The sequence below is a fragment of the Zerene cesonia genome, chromosome 26 (assembly GCF_012273895.1).
Source record: "Zerene cesonia ecotype Mississippi chromosome 26, Zerene_cesonia_1.1, whole genome shotgun sequence".
Lineage (NCBI taxonomy): Eukaryota > Metazoa > Arthropoda > Insecta > Lepidoptera > Pieridae > Zerene > Zerene cesonia.
The window spans coordinates 5479295-5498459 of NC_052127.1; the positions used below are offsets into that span (position 1 = coordinate 5479295).

The window sequence follows — 19165 nt, forward strand, 5'->3', positions numbered from 1 at the left end:
GTAATAAATGTTATTTGCAGTTAACAATTTTCTTTTTTCTTTATTACAATATTTATGGCAAGACTAGGTAGATAATTTAGTTATAGTGTCGACTGAACTGTCTGGCTAGTTCTTAAATAGAGTGTACGTAGGGAAATTATATAATCTTTAGGTATTTATTTAACCAGAAAACTCATGAAATTAATAAATTTTCACTGATTTTTTATGAGTGTAAAGAGTTTGACTTCTATTATTATTATTTACAAACATATAAGTGCGGCTGGCGTGTTCAACAATAAACTAAATATCATTAAGATTGCTACTTTTTTAATCTATCATATCTGAAAAAGGGACACAGTTTTCCCTTGAAAGGGAAATAAGCATCTTCAAATGCTAGCAATGTAAACCTGCGATGAATTTCCTTTGATTATTATTCTCATTGACAATTAAGAAATATATCTTAAACGCAAACTTTAATCCAGTCTTTTATTTATCTATAAATAGTTTCTCTAGTTGTCATTATTGATCGAAGCTCTAATCGTACATCACTATCATACTAAATATTTAGTCTAGCACCATAAGAACGAATTGATTAGAAAACTTTTAGGCGTATGTACATCACATTGTACCTATGTATTACACAAAATCCCAAAAGCAACATTTCCAAAAACTGTATCATTTATTTATTTAGGTTCATCAGCTGTTGTTGCATAAACATTTTCTCCCAATACAAAAAAAAAGTTTAGTAATACACATTATATGCACAACAATTAGAGATGAACACAACACAATATTCAACAAAAACAAACAAGTATAATTAAGGTAATATCTATAAATGACAAATAAGTTAGAATTCATTCATCATCAAAATGAATACATAAAAATTATGATTAAAAATAATTGCTATTATTTTATATCGAACAAGCGTATCTACAAAATCGGGGTAAAAATGTGTAAGCATTTCGATAAATTAATTAAAAAACTGTTATAATCAAATCATCGAAACATTTAACGAGAGAACGCTTCCCGAACATGAATGTTCCAATTAAATAATTAAGAATAAATCACGTTCATTTCCCATCTTATATAATTAAATACTGTTTTATTATAATAACTCCTTTACTAAGTTAACTCGTTAATATTGCAATAAATTTTATATAAATTTTGAGTTCAATTAATAAAAAAGTGAAGTTCTGTCTCCCCTAGTGGGGTATGGGGCAGATGATATACAACTGTTCCACTGATCGATTTTCTTTATAGACACGTAGGTGATCAGCCTTCTGCGTCCAACCAGACCGAGACGTTTTTTTTTTTGTCCCCGCCGGGGCTCGAACCCATCCCTTGGTTTTACGCCCAGGCGTTAATCGCTGCACCAAGGAGGCGGTCACACGGATCAAATAATATATGTCTTCTAATATCAAATTCCCGTGTACCTGTCTCCAAATAAACGGGTTGACTGATGTATCTTTAAATGGGTCATTTAAATTTTTTTCGAAAATCTTTTATGCATTTTCATACGAAAACAAACATACTTGTTAGTATCACGCTGAGGGAACATTCTAGATTATTATTTACGATACGACGACCAATTGTATAGAAGGTACATACTCTTAAGATTTCGCTATGATAGATAATGCCAAACGAAATTGAACTCTCACCATCTCTGTTAGGGTCCAGACTCCTGAACGCAGTGAAAGTCGCATTGAAGAAGGATCCCCTGCCAGCCTTTGAAGTGTACAAACGGACATACATCACATTCCCTTTGTCCTCTTTGCCTTTATTTGTGTCATCCTTGGTGGTTATTGCGTTGGCCACTGAACCACAGTAATGGGCTAACCTGAAGAAAAATTACGCATATTATTTGAAAATATTACTCAACAAATTATCATCAAATCAAAACAGCATATAAAATTATTAGAATATGCATCTTTTCATTTTCTTTAAGGTACTCTAGCTATTCAATAGACAATGATGAATGAAAGATGATGTTTCAGACAATAAAATTTCCTGAAACATCTTCGCTAAGCAATACTTTGCACATAATATTACATAACAATAAACGTACAAAATATTGCAACCCTAGTTCAAATTATCTTATTATCTATTAATTAAGTTTCGTTATTTTCTATGAGAAATATAAATCATTTAGAACCTAGGTTTTGCGTGAACGAATGTGTAACGAACGTCATATCTCAGCCATCACGTTATAAAAGAGAAAGGCCACTCACTCATCCAGAAATCATCAAAAACCGCTTAACATATTAAGGAGTAATTTGGTAGAAAATTTGGTAGATTGGATTGGTTAGTTTCTAGTTAGTAGACGTCCGCTAGGTAGCAATAATAAAGCGGACATCGAATGACTATCATCATCATCATCATCAGCCCATATATGTTCCCACTGCTGGGACACAGGCCTCCCATGAGGGTTCAGGCCATAATCCACCACGCTGGCTAAGTGCGGGTTGGCAGATGTCACATGCCGTCGAACTTTTGATTCTCGGACATGCCGGTTTCCTCACGATGTTTTCCTTCACCGTGAGCAGTGGTGATGTTATTCTACATGCGCAGATAAATTGAAAAATCAATTTATTTCCTGCACGCTCGCCCGGTCTCGAACCCCGACTTATCGACTTTGAAGTCCGAGGTTCTCACCACTGAGCGAATGACTATAAACTTATTTAATTTCAAGATTGTAACAATGAATGTGGGACTTACATACAAACTTCCGACAGCCCTAGACATCTTTAATACAGGCCCATTGCAAAATCTCTTCTGAATTGACGTCTACCTTTTTTTTTATAGTTTAATCTTTCATAGATACCCACGGCTCCCGGAGAAGAGATCGTGGGTTATGTCGGACTCCTACCGACTAAAACCCACTGTGTTCCGTGGAGCCGCATAAGTGAAGGAGCCACGGGTGCTTGTTAGAATTCGTCCGCGACCCCCTCGGCTATTGAAGCCTACCTAACTGTTCCTGTTCTTATCTTGTTCTGTTCTTTAATATCCAGATTGTAACATAAAAGTTGAAGTTAAATTTAAATTTGCGACAGCCCTACGTGCCTTCAATGTAGCCGTCAGCGCTATAGCAACATCCGTTCTTAGCACGACGTCTACTAACTACAAACTAACTTCCTACCAAATTTCTCCCTGATATTCTCAGCAGCTTTCTCAGATTTCGTGATGAGTGAGCGATTGACTTCTCGCATTTATACACATCGATTATATAGTTTATACTATTTTAAATATATTAAAAAAAACAAGTGTTTTTTTGTTATTGTTGGCAATGGAGCTGGCTACCAGCGCCCATGAACACTTGTAGATTCATCAGGTCGATTGCAGACCTCACGCCTCTACAAATGAATTGTCGACTTCAAATTCGAAAAGGATTAAGAAAGGACTGATGAGAAATATAAAGAAAAGGACTAGGAAGGGTAAGGAACAGAATACGGGACTCTGGTGATTACACACAAATATGCAAACATACATCCATACATATACATAGTTGAAGCTAATAAAAGCGTGTCAAAAATACCTCGCTTCATACTCCAGCGTGTAACCAAACACCTCGACCACGTTGTCCTCGCATTCATTTGGCTTGACGAGCGAGTAGTGAGTGAAGTTTAGGTAGATCTGTAAGAGTATAACATGTTTAGGCTCCATATATCGCTATTGGTAGAGATTCTATATAATAACATTACAATTATAATTATAACATTATAATTATATTATAATAACATTATAATTATTCAATACTAGCAGTTCGCCCCGGCTTCTCCCGTGGTACATATATAGCCTTTGTCACTTAGCAAAGTTGCAGCCTTCAAATGGTGAAAGAATTTTTAAAATTGGTCGAGTAGATTTTGAATTATCCATTACAAACAAACAAACAAAAATACAAATTCTTCCTCTTTATAATATTAGTGTAGGAAAACTAGACAATGTTCAGCGCGTTAGAACTAGAATAAATTTAAATCGGACTACTGGGAAGACACTTTCAAATAAAAAGAGAATCATCAAAATCGGTTCATCCAGTTGAAAGTTGTGAGGAAATATGAAAACTCTACCTTAGTTTTACCTGTGGTTTGCTCTACCAAAAAAAATTTGATCTTAACTCTACCTTTGTATTCGCGGGCGTGTTTATTGTCCACAACACATCCAGATTCTGGTTAGCACTACGGGTCAAACAATCCTGATCTATCTTAGACGTGTCTATGATGCCGTGCATCCCTGAGAGGTCCTTGTAACACGAGTTTGGTATGCTGACTAAAAAAAAAAACATTTTAGATTTTTTTTTTATAAACATTAAATAAAACCTTTTTTTTAAATGAAAACAACAATACATATGTTATATGGTAAAGTATTATTATATGACAAAAGAAGTTTTATGTATTCATGCTGTAGCTCGAAACGAATTTGATATTTATTTTCTTTATAACGACACTTGAATTGAAATGATATAATTATTATTATTTTTCTGTAATAACTATTAACGAAATAGTCTTAAATCACATTGTTTGAAAGCAGTTTAGCTATTAATGATCTTACAAATGTAATCTCACACTAACTATGTAACACACTCACACACACAAACAACACATCACAACCTCATTAGTAAAATATACAAATAATTGTAAAACTCCAACCAAATTGGCGTACTGTCAACATGATTAAACAATAATAAAAACAAAATACATGATAAAATATCCACTCACCACTAGTACTTAACTCTATGAAGTTAATGCTTATCCTGAAGCCTTCATACTCTATGGTGTCATCGGAGTGGAATTTCAACCAGGCGTTTGGACCAGTGGTGCGAATTTGCCTTGGGAAAGCCTCTCCGCACACCTTGTCTATGAGCTTGGCGTAGCCCTTCAAGCCATCGCGAATCTGGAAGCATTCATACATAACGTCTAGTTTCTATATAACAAACATACGTTCAAACTACAGACAACATAACACTACTAGTAGTTGAAACTACGTAATAATTTTTAAACAACAAAATAAAGCGCCTTCAAATAGTTAGAACGAAAATTTAAACGGTAGCACATGGCTTAAAACAAAATAAGAATCACAAAAAGTCGATTCATCCAATCAAAGTAACGAGGTAACAAACATAAAAAAAACAATGGCATGGATAAACTCCTCCTTCTTTGAAGATTAACAAGTTATTAACAAACTTATAGATTGATCGTAGTCCTTTTAAAAGAAACAATCATTAAATTAGTGATAATACTGACCAAAAATACCTGGATATAGCAGTAAAACATATAAATTGTTTACTAGAAATATTGGTATGTGTTTATACTCACTTCTAAAAAATCATAGCTACACTCCGGATGGTATTCGATGTGAAACATATCAACAAATGTTAATTCCACCACTTTACCCTCGTCGGCTGAAAAAGAAACGGGTTTTAAAATAATGTTTTATATATGTGCGAGAGTTTTGGCTATTTATACCGTGAGAATTAAGTGTTAACTAATTTTTTTGTTTTCTTTTATATGTCATCGTCGACAATGGAACTGGTCACCTGATGGTAAGCGCTACCACCGGCCATGAACATTTGGAGAGGCGTAAGAACGATTGCAGACCTAATGCCTCTAATTGGAAAGGAATTAAGAAATAATTGACGAGAGGGATAAAGGAACTAGGAAGGGTAAGGAAAAACATATGGGCCGCCGGCTCCCCCAAGCACTACTTGTTAAATTATAAGATAAAAACAGATTAATAACATATTTGAATTAAGGAAATCATCAAAATGTAACCAGATAATAACGCTTAATATAGAATGCCATTTGGTTTACATTGTGATGTAAACAATTATATAATTACAACGTTGAATGTACATAAAATAGTGTTCGTAGAGCCGTGTTAATATTGACTCTGTTTGGTAATATTAGGGTTGTCAATTTTGAAAAACTTGTTACTTACTTCCACACTACTAATAATATTAAGTAATATTATATATAAGTAGTAGTGTAGAAGTAGTAAGTCTAAATCTTAAAGTACTTAAAAGGTTTTGACAGTTTTATGTTGTATATAATATAATTATATTTCTGCGAGTTTTTTGCGAGTATTACTCTCATACTCGTATCTGATTTGTTATCCCTATATACAATAGTATAAGTATCTGAACTATAACCCATTTTTGTACGAAATATCACACATTACCAATCAACTGAACAACTTCGCGTAATTGGATAGGATTTCCATACATTGACACAAGCTATGCTGTCATTAATTTGGTTTGTACTACGTAATTGATATCGTCCAAGTGCAGACGGGGGCTACGATATTTCTATCAAACTTCATCGAGTTCCATTAATGCATGTCATCATCTAGAACATTCGCGAACGTTGCTTATGAGATTTATGCATGCCAGAATTAAGTTCTTTGTTGCTCTGAATTGACTCGCTAAAAATATATATACGTTTAGATCAAAATATGCATATAATCGATTTTTAATCTCTATGGCCTACGTGAAAGAGGCGCGAAAAAATTATGAATTCGTTAATCGTTGACCTGTTTAATAAAGTTATTTATAGTAGGGCACATAGTCTTACTGCATAATTTTGAACAGTAGGACTACATTTTGGTTTAAAAAATACAAATCAAAATCAGAACTCCATCTTCACATGGGCTAAAATATAAATTAGTGACAGCCCTAATTGTAACAGAGAGTAAACTTTAAACAGGGCCAATCGATTACCACAGTCAAGTTATTCTGCCGAGACGCAGTAGCAAATGATGTATCGGTTTTGGATGTTTCATAAATAATACAATAATGATAGATGCACGAAACTTCCTGAGATGTTTCCTTAGTCCTTTTCAAGTTGTGCAGTGATTTATTGCCGAATATCAATAATGTAGCGACGTTATGGGCTTTATTATTTTATAATGGTTGAAATATCAAATTGGAGGCGACATAAATTATCCGACTTGGATGCGGATGCTATATATGTGTCTATACATCAATTATGAATATTTATTTATTAAATAAATTAATGAGAAATAAATAAATTGCATCTTCGATAATGTGCCCTTTCCAAAGATAGAACAGAACTTCATGAAAAAATCTCACAGATTATAAATCTTGACAGCAATACTTGTATATATAAACGTCATTCCTGAGTGCTTATGGGTTATATAATATATACGACGGGCGAAGCTGGGGAGTTTATATAGAATAATAATAACATACCGCATATAAGAGCTTATTATAGGGAATTAATCGGGCTACAAATGTTCATTAAGAGCATATAATCTGCTGTATTTTCTGCTAGATTGAAGTATCTACATACGACTGCACATTCGATATATTGTACGATTCTCTAACTACTATACGCTCGTCCCGGCTCCGCCCGGCTATCAAGATTCCTGTTTTATCCCAAGAGAGCATTTAATCGGGATAAAAAGTATTCCTTCACCCAAGTCAATTATACTCTGTCTGTATACCAAATTTCATTAAAATCCGTTCAGTAGTCTCACCGTGATTGACGGACAAATTCAAATTCAAAAGGATTTATTGTGATTCACAGGTTATAAGGAAGATATTACATTATATCAAGTTCTATTGTGATCTGTCATGTGGCATACTATTGCCTTTTTTACATTTATGATATTAGTGTGATAGTACTATGTGTTGATTACTATAATATATTTTGCCTCATTTAAATTTAAAGTCCAAACACTTTCTATACGTCACGTTATAATGATAAGTTAGATGCCGCAATAATCTAGCAATAAATTAGTAAATGCTACAAGGAATAGTCCATATTTTATAATAGAAACGAAGCTAAACGAAAGTTCCACAGAGTTACAAATGAATTGCATTCAAATATTCTACTATCCTACTAATATTATAAATGGGAAAGTTTGTAAAGATGTGTGTGTGTTTTGTTGCTCTTTTACGCAAAAAATACTGAGCCGATTGCAATTAAATATGGTACGTTGACAGCTGGACAACTGGAATAAAATATAGGCAACTTTTTATCACGATATTCCTACGGGATACGGATTTATTCGGGTGAAACCGCGGAGCGCAGCTAGTAAGATCTAACTCAGAGATCTGTCCTAGTCTAATTAATTGCAAGGCGAACAGTTAGAGAAAGTTCAAAAGAAAGTGGAGTTTATCTTTTTTAAGCTAATACTTTTTAATTAAAAACACTTGTCGACTTCGTATTGTTAAGGACAGTCTCATTAAATCTTGGAACGGTTCTTTTTACTTGGGAAACAATAATTAAAGTTTTATTTATTGCTGGTGATCCAAAAGGTGCAGAGGTGTCAGGGATGATGAGTCAGGATTGTTGGTTCAATCTTATATTTATATAATTTAATATTTTTATAATTCGCTTGCGTTTCATAAAGCTACCCTATTACTATCTCCTCGCTCCAGCACAGCCCGGGTAGACTTTTTTTCAGATCTTTCAAATGTTTACTAGCTCTTATTGTCATCTAAGTAAAACACGTATTTTTTTACGTCCAGATATGTTTGACGGCTTGAAATAGAGCGGTTTGGAGAGGAAGTGCTGTTTTCACTTATTTCGTTTAGCATAAAATGTGCCTCAAGAAAACAGTCCAATTGGTTGAGCCATTCTTGAGCTTTTCCATAAGCAATAAATCATTTTGCGATACAACAATCCTGTAATTTTCACTTAAATCTATACTAATAATATAAAGCTGAAGAGTTTGTTTGAACGGCTAATCTCGGAAACTACTGGTCCGATTTGAAAAAATTGTTTCAGTGTTAGATTGCCCATTTATTGAGGAAGGTTATAGGCTATATACATATGTACCACCGACGAAGCCGGGTAGACCGCTAGTAAAATATAAAATGAGCAGTGATGACTCAGTGGTTAGGATCTCGGACTTCAATTTAAGAGTCGAGGGTTCGAAATCAGACAAGATTGCAACACGTAAATTGATTTTTAAGTTTATCAGCACCTTATCCACATAACCATTGCTCGAAACAGTGCAGTAAAACGTCGTGAGGAAACCGACATGTCCGCGAAACAACAGTAAGACGACATTGTCAATCCGCTATTGGCCAGCGTCTGAACATTTATAGGAGACCTGTGTCCCTTAAGAGATAACAAATACGGGCTAATGATTATGACCAATTACCAACATTGTATTTGAAACATTACGTATAATAAAATCAATCTATTATTGAAAGGAAAGCCGTTTAAGTTACACTATTTGTAATTCGAATGATTGAAATTATTCTAACACTTTTGATTATTTATATTAGCTCAGTTTTGTTGAGTAAAAAAATAATCACCTCAATTCGATTACTGCATCAAAACTCGGCTATAACCTTCACACTTTATTCAGAGTAGCGAGAGAAACATTTCTATCTTACCTAACTATAACAACCATAGAGTATCTCAGTTCTACGCTGCAGCCTCAAGTGAAATTTACGTATATATGTATCTTGAATTCATTAGGGTTGCCAACTGCAAACTTGGAACCGGATGAAATAGACAAAACATTGAAATACGTAATATTAATTAATCTGTGAAGATACTAGTTTATGCTGTAGATTTCAATTTATGGCATGGTTACAAAACTATCCGTTATGCCTTTAGAATTAACATATAGAAAATCTATAGTCTTTAATAACAGTTGAACTTAGCATATATTTCAAATCAACCGAAAATGTTTGTGTTAGATTGGATTATTCTAAAATTATGCTCCGTTCTCCAATTGTTATTGCTTTCGTTTTAAATCAATTTATTATTAATTCCTTTATTATTTTGTTTCACTTTATTTTCGTTTTTGGCAACCCTAAATATTACTTCACAAAATGATTCGCTATTGCTCTAAGCAACCACAAATTTAATCATGACTCGTGTTAATTATTTTAAGAACAAATAAACGTCCACATACAGCCAAGCTTGCTGAGTAGTAAACATGTTTTTAACTTATTGCGGCGATGCGAAAAAAGGGAGTTTTAATATTAGCCTGTAGGTATAAAATTACCCTTTTCTTTAGTCCCTTTGTCGACTGCAAACGTTCGTAGATGACGTAATAAATACTCATATCGTAATAATAAACTGTGATTGTTCATATTTTTGTTAAATCACAAATAATACACTAAGAGACGTACAATAAATAGAAAACACACTATGATACCTACCAGGAAATAATAAACGTGAAAATTACGTATCTTTGTTTATATTTGGACATGGTTAGGACAGGGAACGCTAGGGTAATGGATAAAGGCCTCTGCTCCCCTACTCACCAAACAAAACTCATGGTACTCTTTCCCAGTGATCTGAGGGGGTGTGGTACCTTCCCCTGCGAGCGAGCCCAATGCGTGCCTAAGCGTACTCCACTATCACATTGAAAATTTTCATTATACAATTATTTTTTATGCGTCATTATTTTACATTACTATTTAAAGATAAAACTATTTCACATTGTTACGTATAAACTAGGAGCCAGTTTCACCACTGCTAAGGTTAAAAATTGCCTATTTTCGCTTCAATGTATATTGTCATACATTATTTTTGCTTTTGCTGACAGATGAACTTAACAGAACACGTTCAGAAGTTACGAAACTAGCTATGAGTACCCGCAATTTTTTTTGTTTATTCGATGTTAGGGCAGCGCTTGACCACGATCTCGCGTGATGGTAAGCTGAGATGTTGTCTAAGATGGAACGCGCGCCCCTAGAAGGTACCCGCTGACTCTTGAAGACCTCCATATTTAGAAATTAAAAACTTTTTAACGGATTTTAAACTGCACTACTCAGTCTCCCCGTGACCACGCTCGCTGTAAAGTGCTCAAATCGGGTTAATAATATAATGAATAAATTGCGTTTAAAATCCGTTGAAAAGTTTTTAATTTCTCAACGTATAATACTCGCGTAAAATCAAATACAAGAAAATACTATATTGACCTCCATATTGCACTCGTCGGGGAACACAGACTGAGGAAGCAAGTTCCAGTCCCTAGCGGTTCGAATGAAGAAAGTTACGGAATACCAAAAAACAAAAAAAAAAAAACAACTTACCACTTATAACAGTGACACAATTCAAATTACTATAATAATAGTTGTTTTTGTTGTCTCCGCCGTACGGGTGCGATATATACTTCTGGTCTTTGTTACTGAACATAAACGATTCACACCGCGGGTCTGGTTCATCCTCGCGCTTCACCCTCCTCTTTGGCACATATATATCGAAACCACTGTTCTTCTCTCTCTTAAACCTCTCTATGTTACGCTTATGTATATTTAAATTGTGCTCTAAAACATTCTCTGTATAAATTTCATCGTATTTAGAATTAATTAAAGTATTATTTACATTGGTCCTATGTTGCATTTTCATTGTTATGTTTAATCTGTTGTCAAGAATGTCATAATCAGCTGCGTTCGACGTGCCATGAATGCAGGAACATGCTGGAACAAAATAAAGTGTGTTTACTTTAGAAACCTTAATTTTAGTATGATACTAGTTGCATTACGCCCCGCAACGGTCATTTATCGTAATTTAAATAATAGAAACTATAACTTACTAACTATACTTATCTTTTAAGCTGGAGCACGTGGTGTGCAAATTTGATTAAAACCAGTTGAGTAGTTTTTGAATTCATCGCGGACAAACAAAGTGATACGTCATTTATATATATTAATATTATTTCATATAGCGAATTCCTGAAGAGCGGAGTTTGATTTGATTGATTTTAATTTAATTGCTTTCCAAAAGTAGTATTGTTTCGTTAAATTAGCTGATTCCACGGCTTTGGTATAGCCATATTAATAAATATTCGGTTACCATGACAACCATTGTTACCATGGCAACTAATGTCGTCGTTTTGATTAAAACATGGATATTTAAAGATTTGAATATAAGTTAGGCAAAACGTAGGTATAGGAATTCACCTCGTGGTTTAATCTTTACAATGGTTCAATGCTTTAGAAATTGCTATGCTGCCAGGACTAAACTTCTTTCTAGCATTACAAAATGTTATACTAACGTATGCCTAAAATGTATATAGATAGATGTCAATTCCAGTTCAAAATATACTATTGAAGGAATTCTCGAACTATAGCTGTCGCAGGTCAAATCATTTCCTATAATAACAATAGCTGAGACGCCGCCTTTTGCTTCTCCATGAGATCTCTCTCTATCATATCTCTTCTCAATCATATATAATTTAAATTATATGTTATATTGAAGCAATAAACAACCTTTTAATTTTAACTTTTATAAAGACTTATTTGAAAAACAGGTATATACACATACATATTAAAAATCATGCGAGGTTATGTTCAATCCTACTAATATTATAAATGCGAAAGTTTGTAAGGATGTGTGTTTTTGAAGAATTGCAATAAAATTTGGTACGTAGATAGCTGGGCCACTGGAATAACATAAATAAGTATTTTTATCCCGATATTCCTACGGGATACAGACTTACGCGGGTGAAACCGCGGGGCGCATCTAATGAGCCCATAAACCTTTCAGATGAGCCAGCCTTGTAATGGCTCCAACAGATCCAGTCAACAGCATTGCATCATTTGTTACCAAAAAACTGACATTACTTGACATTTTCGTATAATAAAACCCTCGTGAGTAGCGAATGAGATGATAAATTATGACCACGGATGCGAGTGAAGCTCGAAAGAAATCTGTTGGAAGGGATTTCTCGAATGTGCTGAGTCTAATTGTTTGTTGCCCCTGTGCATATTCGGTCAGCGAATTCTCACATTAAATCACATTCCATGTCAAACTGTGTGCGTAATTTCATGTATCATTTAATTATGGAACGGGTGACACTTATTGCAACTTTTGTAATAGTAGGGGAGCCCAAGAGGGGATTTTGGGATGTACTCGAGCGCGTCAGATTATTATAAGGGAAGATACCTTACCTATTACTAAGTACCTCCAGAAAGTATGAGCAGTTCATATTGGTGGGTGCGCTCACAGAAGCCGCAGGAAATTAAAAAATATCGATAATTCTCTAAGGTTACGCTCAAATTGTCAGATTAGCGAAATTTGGATTTTTTATGTTGTAAATAACCCGTAATATCTTTATCTGACGCGCTCGAGTCATATTTCTTTTATATTTTACCTTTTATTCGTAGCCACGAAATTACCACATAAATCGTAAGAATAAGTTATATTTTAATTCAGTGATATGCCAGAGCATTCAAAATATCAAAATCTAACGTGCTTGAGTATTTCCACAGCCCCGTTTTTCTTTTATAATTAAAAAAAAAAAATCAAAAACCTTTTCCCATCGCTAAAATTGAAAACACTTTAGGACTTTTTTTCTTGCTATCGCATAATCTGCGAATTCCAATAGGTTTCTGAAACGCTCGAGTAAATACACATTTAGCATCTTGGGCTCCCCTACTATAATGTTGTCTCTAATTAAGCAATTGTTGTAGTTGATAAGATAATTTTTTTTATGTTTTATTTCAACCCTTTTTAATCGACGTACTCAAAAATGAGATGGTTTTCAATTTGATGGAATTTTTATTATTTTTCTTGTTAAAAAAATATTAATATTTTATTCTGCGTGTTCTTGAGAAAGCGATTTTCGATAAATTTATTATTTTAAGAATTAATAGTTGCTCTCTAATGTTTCACAATGTAGACAACTTTCTTATGTAATAAGAAGCATTCATTGAAGTTTTTATTTAGCATAAGGTTAGGTTAGTAGATGAAATCTTCTTCAGGTAGTACTTTTATAATATTAATTATATCCACAAAAATCACAGGAACGATCTCGAAAGATTATAAAAAATGGACGACTAAACTAAAACATTTTCACACAAATTACAAACGCGGAGCACGAGTAAAGACACTGTTGAATAAATTAGCGAGGCCTCGGGCTTCGCCCCAAGGGGCGCGTTACACTTGCCTTTTCAATAGTGATGTGCTGAGCCTTTGATGTGCCACGTTTGAATTAAAAGGCCGAAAAAACCAACAAAAAGTTCCAATATCTGTTGATAAACGATATTGGAACTTTTTGTTGGTTTGCCGCCAAAAATGTTAAGTATTATAGTACTAGACCAAAGTGACTGTGTAAACTTTTAGAAGAAAAATATTTGTAAATTACATCCGATTCAGTTTTACATAAAACTTATCAATATATTGTACAAGTTTTATTTCCTGAATTATACTATTTTTATGCTATACAACAATAATCTCAATACAAATGATTGATTGATTGATGATTCCGTATATTTCAAGTAGTTAATATTAATACTTTTATTTCGAACTAGCGGTCCGCCCCGGCTTCGCCCGTGGTACGTCTACAGCCAGATCCTGCTAAGATTATAAACGTGAAAGTTTTTAGGTATGGATGAATATATGGATGTTTGTAAGATACTCTTTCACGCGAAAGCAGTTTATCGACGCCCACTTCGCAACGGGCCGTGCAGGAAAACGTAATATTTTAATTTCACCTCAACTTCAAAACGAAACGTCCAATTTTAATCATTCAAAGACCAAATATTATCAACATAAACTGTACTTATTGATGAAATTTATTTTGATAAAGATTAATAGCATGAGTAAAATAAACGCGTTGAAATGTAGTCCAAAAAAAATTCAAGATTTTTAAATAAAAATTTGGTTGTTGTGCCTCACTCGACATAGATAGGTATAGTGTGTCGCGGACTTTTTTGTAGATATTTATAAGATCTACAATTAATTCTAACATTTTATGGTTCTATCTTTTGTAGTTTAGGCAGCGTACGCAAAATAAGTAACTTCATTGGTTGATTTTTTTCAGTTAACCGAAAATATTTTACGGAACCCTATTTTTTTCCAAAATAAAATATAGCCTATGTTACTCGTGGATAATGTAGCTTTCGAATGGTGAAAGAATTTTTAAAATCGGTCCAGTATTTTTTGAGCCTATTCATTACAACCAAACAAACAAAGTTTTCCTCTTTATAATATTAGTATAGATTAGTATTCGAAACTATCATTACTAAGAATAGCAGTTTTTACTACATTATGAAGACGACTAGACATATTATATTCAGTATAAAAATAATATTGACATAAAATCACACATCACTAGCAGTTGTCGGCTTTTTACCTCGCGTGGCAAAGAAAGGCTTCGCTCGCATCAGAAATATTGCACTGCGAAAATTACACGTGAATTCATACAGATTTTCGCATACCTTGGTCAGAAGGAGCAGTTATTTCACGAATTATAGACTCGGTAGGTAAATATAGTCGCTTAAATATTATATAAGGCTAATATAAGTAATAATATAAGAATGTGGTTGTTGTTGAAAACAAAATTATGAAGTCACATCTATATATATAAAAATGAATCCCTATTTCCCTTGGTCACGCCATCGCGCGTGAACGGCCGGGCCGATTTCAAATATTACTTTTTTTTTTATGTCACAGTCGGCAATGGAGCTGGTGGGTCGCCTGATGGTAAGCGCTACCATTGCCCATGAACATTTGTAGAGGCATAAGGTAATTGCAGACCTTACTCCTCTACAAATGGATTGACGACTTTTTGGGAAGGGATTAAGAAAGGATTGGCGAGAGGAATAAAGGAAAGGATTGAGAAGGGAAGGAAAAGGATATGGGCTTCCGGCTCCCCCACTCACCGAACGAAACAGCAGAATGCTATTTCATGCCGGTCTTCTGTGGGGGTGTGGTACTTCCCCGGTGCGAGCTGGCCCAATACGTGCCGAAGCGTGCTCGACTACCACATACTAATATTCTTTCACAATTAGAAAACTGCAATTAAACTGAGCACCACACTTTCTGAAAACATTCTGAAACTATTTACATAGCAAGCAGCCGTGAGTTTACATGCGGTTTGTTTATGTCATTGGTTTCAGCCCGCAAGGAAATGGAAAAATAATTAGATACCTTTTCCCAACCCTCAAAGATTAGTGGCATCTGTTTGACAAACAGCGGCACTAAGCTAGTCTTTATTATGGCTGAATTTTTATTAATATACTGCAGCTGCCTTCTTGGCCGGAAGCCAAGGCGTTTTATTAAAATCGACCTCCTGCAGAATTAATAGGGTCCCAGCACATACCCGCTAGAGCCGTGTTTTGTTTTATCCTTTGAATATATTTGCTCGGGAAAGTTCGTTGTGTAATTTTGGCAGACCTAAGGTACTGTAAATAAGACCCGTGTCTCCTAGTGGGTATGGGGCAAATGTCATCTGTTTCTCTGATCGATTTTCTTGAGCGACATGTAGATGATTATCCGTTTATGTCCTTTTCCTCGATCTTCCTAGTCCATTGCTTTATTTCCGCCGTAAATTTAAAAAAAAGCGGGCAACGAGTTTGCAGAGGCACTACCTCTGCGAATGTTCATGGGCGGTGGTGATCGCTTACCATCAAGCGAACCACCAGCTCAGGTGCCCGCTTATGACATAAAAAAATAGAATACAAAGATTTTATATGTTTTTTTTTTTTTAATTAAACAAGTAAAATCAAAAGTTGAAGGTTTGCGTAGTTGTATGCTTTACACACACTTATATTTAATTTTCCTTCTTCAATCCATATAATTTACAATCAATTATTACAATGATATTGCTTCATACACACATTTGACACTATTTTCAGATATCTTACTAATATTATAAATGCGAAAGTTTGTTAGGATGTGTGTGTGTTTGCTGGCCTTTCACGCAAAAACTACTCAACCGATTACAATGAAATTTGGTACGTAGACAGCTGGACAACTGGAGTAACATATAGGCAACTTTTATCCCGATATTCTTACGGGATACGGACTTACGCGAGTGAAACCGCGGGGCGCAACTAGTACAGTATAATATAGAAAACCGATTTACGGTCAAACGAAACTAGAATTGAAGCGTCAAATAGCAACTCATGAAAAAATATCACAAAGCAATCTGTAGCAATATCTTCGCAGCAAGACGAAAATAATAAAAAGCTAGTTCAAAGACTCGTCTGGAAATTGCATCCAGGCCACAAACAGCATGCCCGATTGGCTTCCTAAATAGATGGCCTGGACTAGACTAGGTCTAGATCTCATCTGCAGTATTTGAGCAGAAAGGAAATTAAAGTGTTTCAACTTTTGCTGGAGATGAGCGATCAAATATTAAGTTATCTGGTTATGTGGAAACTAATTTTCGAACGCACTAAATTGGGTTTAATCTGAATGAAGTCTGAATTTGATGTAGGATTTAAGACGGTGATTAAAGATGGAGGAGTGTATCATCCTGTGCTTTATATTATTTCACATTTGCTTTCCGCCCGCGGCTTTGTTCGCTAAGTCAAAGGCAAAATAGAGAGTCCCGGTTATCTCCGCATAGTTCTTGTTCCCGTGGGATTTCTGGAATACAAATTATCCTATGTCTATGCTCGGATCTTAAACTATCTCTGTACAAAATTTGATTAAAATCGATTCAGTGGTTTAGACGTGAAGGAGAGACAGACATAAAGACGTAGTTAGTTGCGCATAAACAATATAAGTAGGGATTTGATTAATTATATCATTTAGATAATAAAAACTTATATAATTTAGAAATTGAAAACTTTTTAACGGATTTGAAACGCGATTTATTCATTATATTATTAAACCGACGTTTCGAACACTACAGCGAGCGTGGTCACGGAGAGACGAAAAGAATAATGATATGATACATATCATTATTCTTTTACTGTAACGAATTATGGACATGTAAGGTCTTGAGAAACATAGAGGTACATTAAGTTAACAGGTCTCTATATTAGAAGTTGGTTGGAATTTAATTCAATGCGTCCATCCTGCAACGATTGGTATCAGGCATCGACAACAGTCGAGGCGAGATACTACGCTAAATTTAAATGTATCCAAACGTCAAAAATTACTTATCAAACACAAAAATAATCACGCCAATCTGTTGAGAACTCATGAAGTTATCGAATAATGGAACCAATAAAAACATTTGAATATAGAACGTCGTTTTTGAACGACTGAGATAATGTAGATATTGCATCCCTTATGCAACTTCTCCATTTAATTCTAAGCAGCATGTTATACAATGCATTTTCACGCTTTCAAATTCCATTTCCATTTGCGAACAATAACATACAATCAACTACACATTAGTTCAAGTGTTATATTATTACATATAAGCTTTTGCTACCATTTTTTACGCAATAACAATTATCAATTAACATCAATAAACGAAGGAATCAAATTGTAACGTCTGTTGGCATCATTGAAATAACCGTTTTTTTTTTTAATTTTAGTTTTGTAGCATTGATATCCTACTAATATCATAAATGCGAAAGTTTGTAAGGATGTGTGTGAGTTTGTTACTATTTCACGCTTTGAACTGAAAACTACTGAACCGATTGCAAATAAATTTGAAGGAATATCGGGATAAAAAGTTGCCTATATGTTATTCTAGTTGTCCAGCTGTCTACATACCAAATTTCATTTCAATCGGCTCAGTAGTCTTTGCGTGATAGAGCAACAAACGCACACACATCCTTACAAATTTTCGCATTTATGACTTCTGGAATTATTCCTCTACTAATAATTCCACAATATTTTTTTTTTTTATTATAACGATAAATTTCAACTCACCAAGTGCTAAAAACAGCACATAATACGCCGGCGATGTCATTGACCTGCCGGCCGGGGGGGCCGTAAGCCCGCATCCGTCCCACCGACCACACCATCAATACATTAACTTGTGTCACCACCAATACTGCTTATTGTGTCCTATCAGCGATATTTTGATTACTTCCAATAATTCCACTTTAAACGCACTGTATTTCACTTTAAGCGCACTTAGTAATCGTAAATTACTTTGGAAAATTCCACTTTAAGCGCACTGTTATTCACTTTGACCGCACTTTAACCTAACGCCTGGCACTAGCGGTACACTTTAAGTGCTTTATTCTGAATTACACTTCAATCACTTTTGCTTTATGAACACTGTATATGTACTTTTCCAATATTTTTATTGAACTGTACTCTTCACTTATATAAATGTCGTTACGGCCTTCCATTCATCTGTAACAAAATAAAATAAGGTAAGTCAGCATATTTAAGAAAACAGTGATTTTTTTTGACAAACGTGAATCTATATCAATAACTTTAGTTACTCTGTGTATTGTATTTGGTGTTGAATTTATTTTTGTGATTCTTATTCTAAATAAAAATTGACTAAATAACAGTAACCCTTATTTCTCAAGTTCTTTATTTTGTTTTAAAATTGTGTA

At 34.4% G+C, this 19165-nt stretch overlaps 1 protein-coding gene across 3 annotated transcripts in view; it reads right to left on the bottom strand.

Annotated features, from left to right (window-relative positions):
* Window positions 1-19165, bottom strand: part of LOC119837046 — a 135953-nt gene that overhangs the window by 13232 nt on the left and 103556 nt on the right. For all 3 annotated transcript variants that reach the window (XM_038362535.1, XM_038362536.1, XM_038362534.1), the window contains 7 exons: window positions 18525-18956; window positions 10997-11383; window positions 5289-5374; window positions 4692-4866; window positions 4097-4242; window positions 3512-3609; window positions 1638-1816 (listed from right to left, as the gene is read on the bottom strand). In XM_038362535.1, the coding sequence (XP_038218463.1) occupies window positions 1638-1816; window positions 3512-3609; window positions 4097-4242; window positions 4692-4866; window positions 5289-5374; window positions 10997-11383; window positions 18525-18564 (1111 nt within the window). In that variant the 5' untranslated portion in view covers window positions 18565-18956. The remainder of the gene's footprint in view (window positions 1-1637; window positions 1817-3511; window positions 3610-4096; window positions 4243-4691; window positions 4867-5288; window positions 5375-10996; window positions 11384-18524; window positions 18957-19165) is intronic.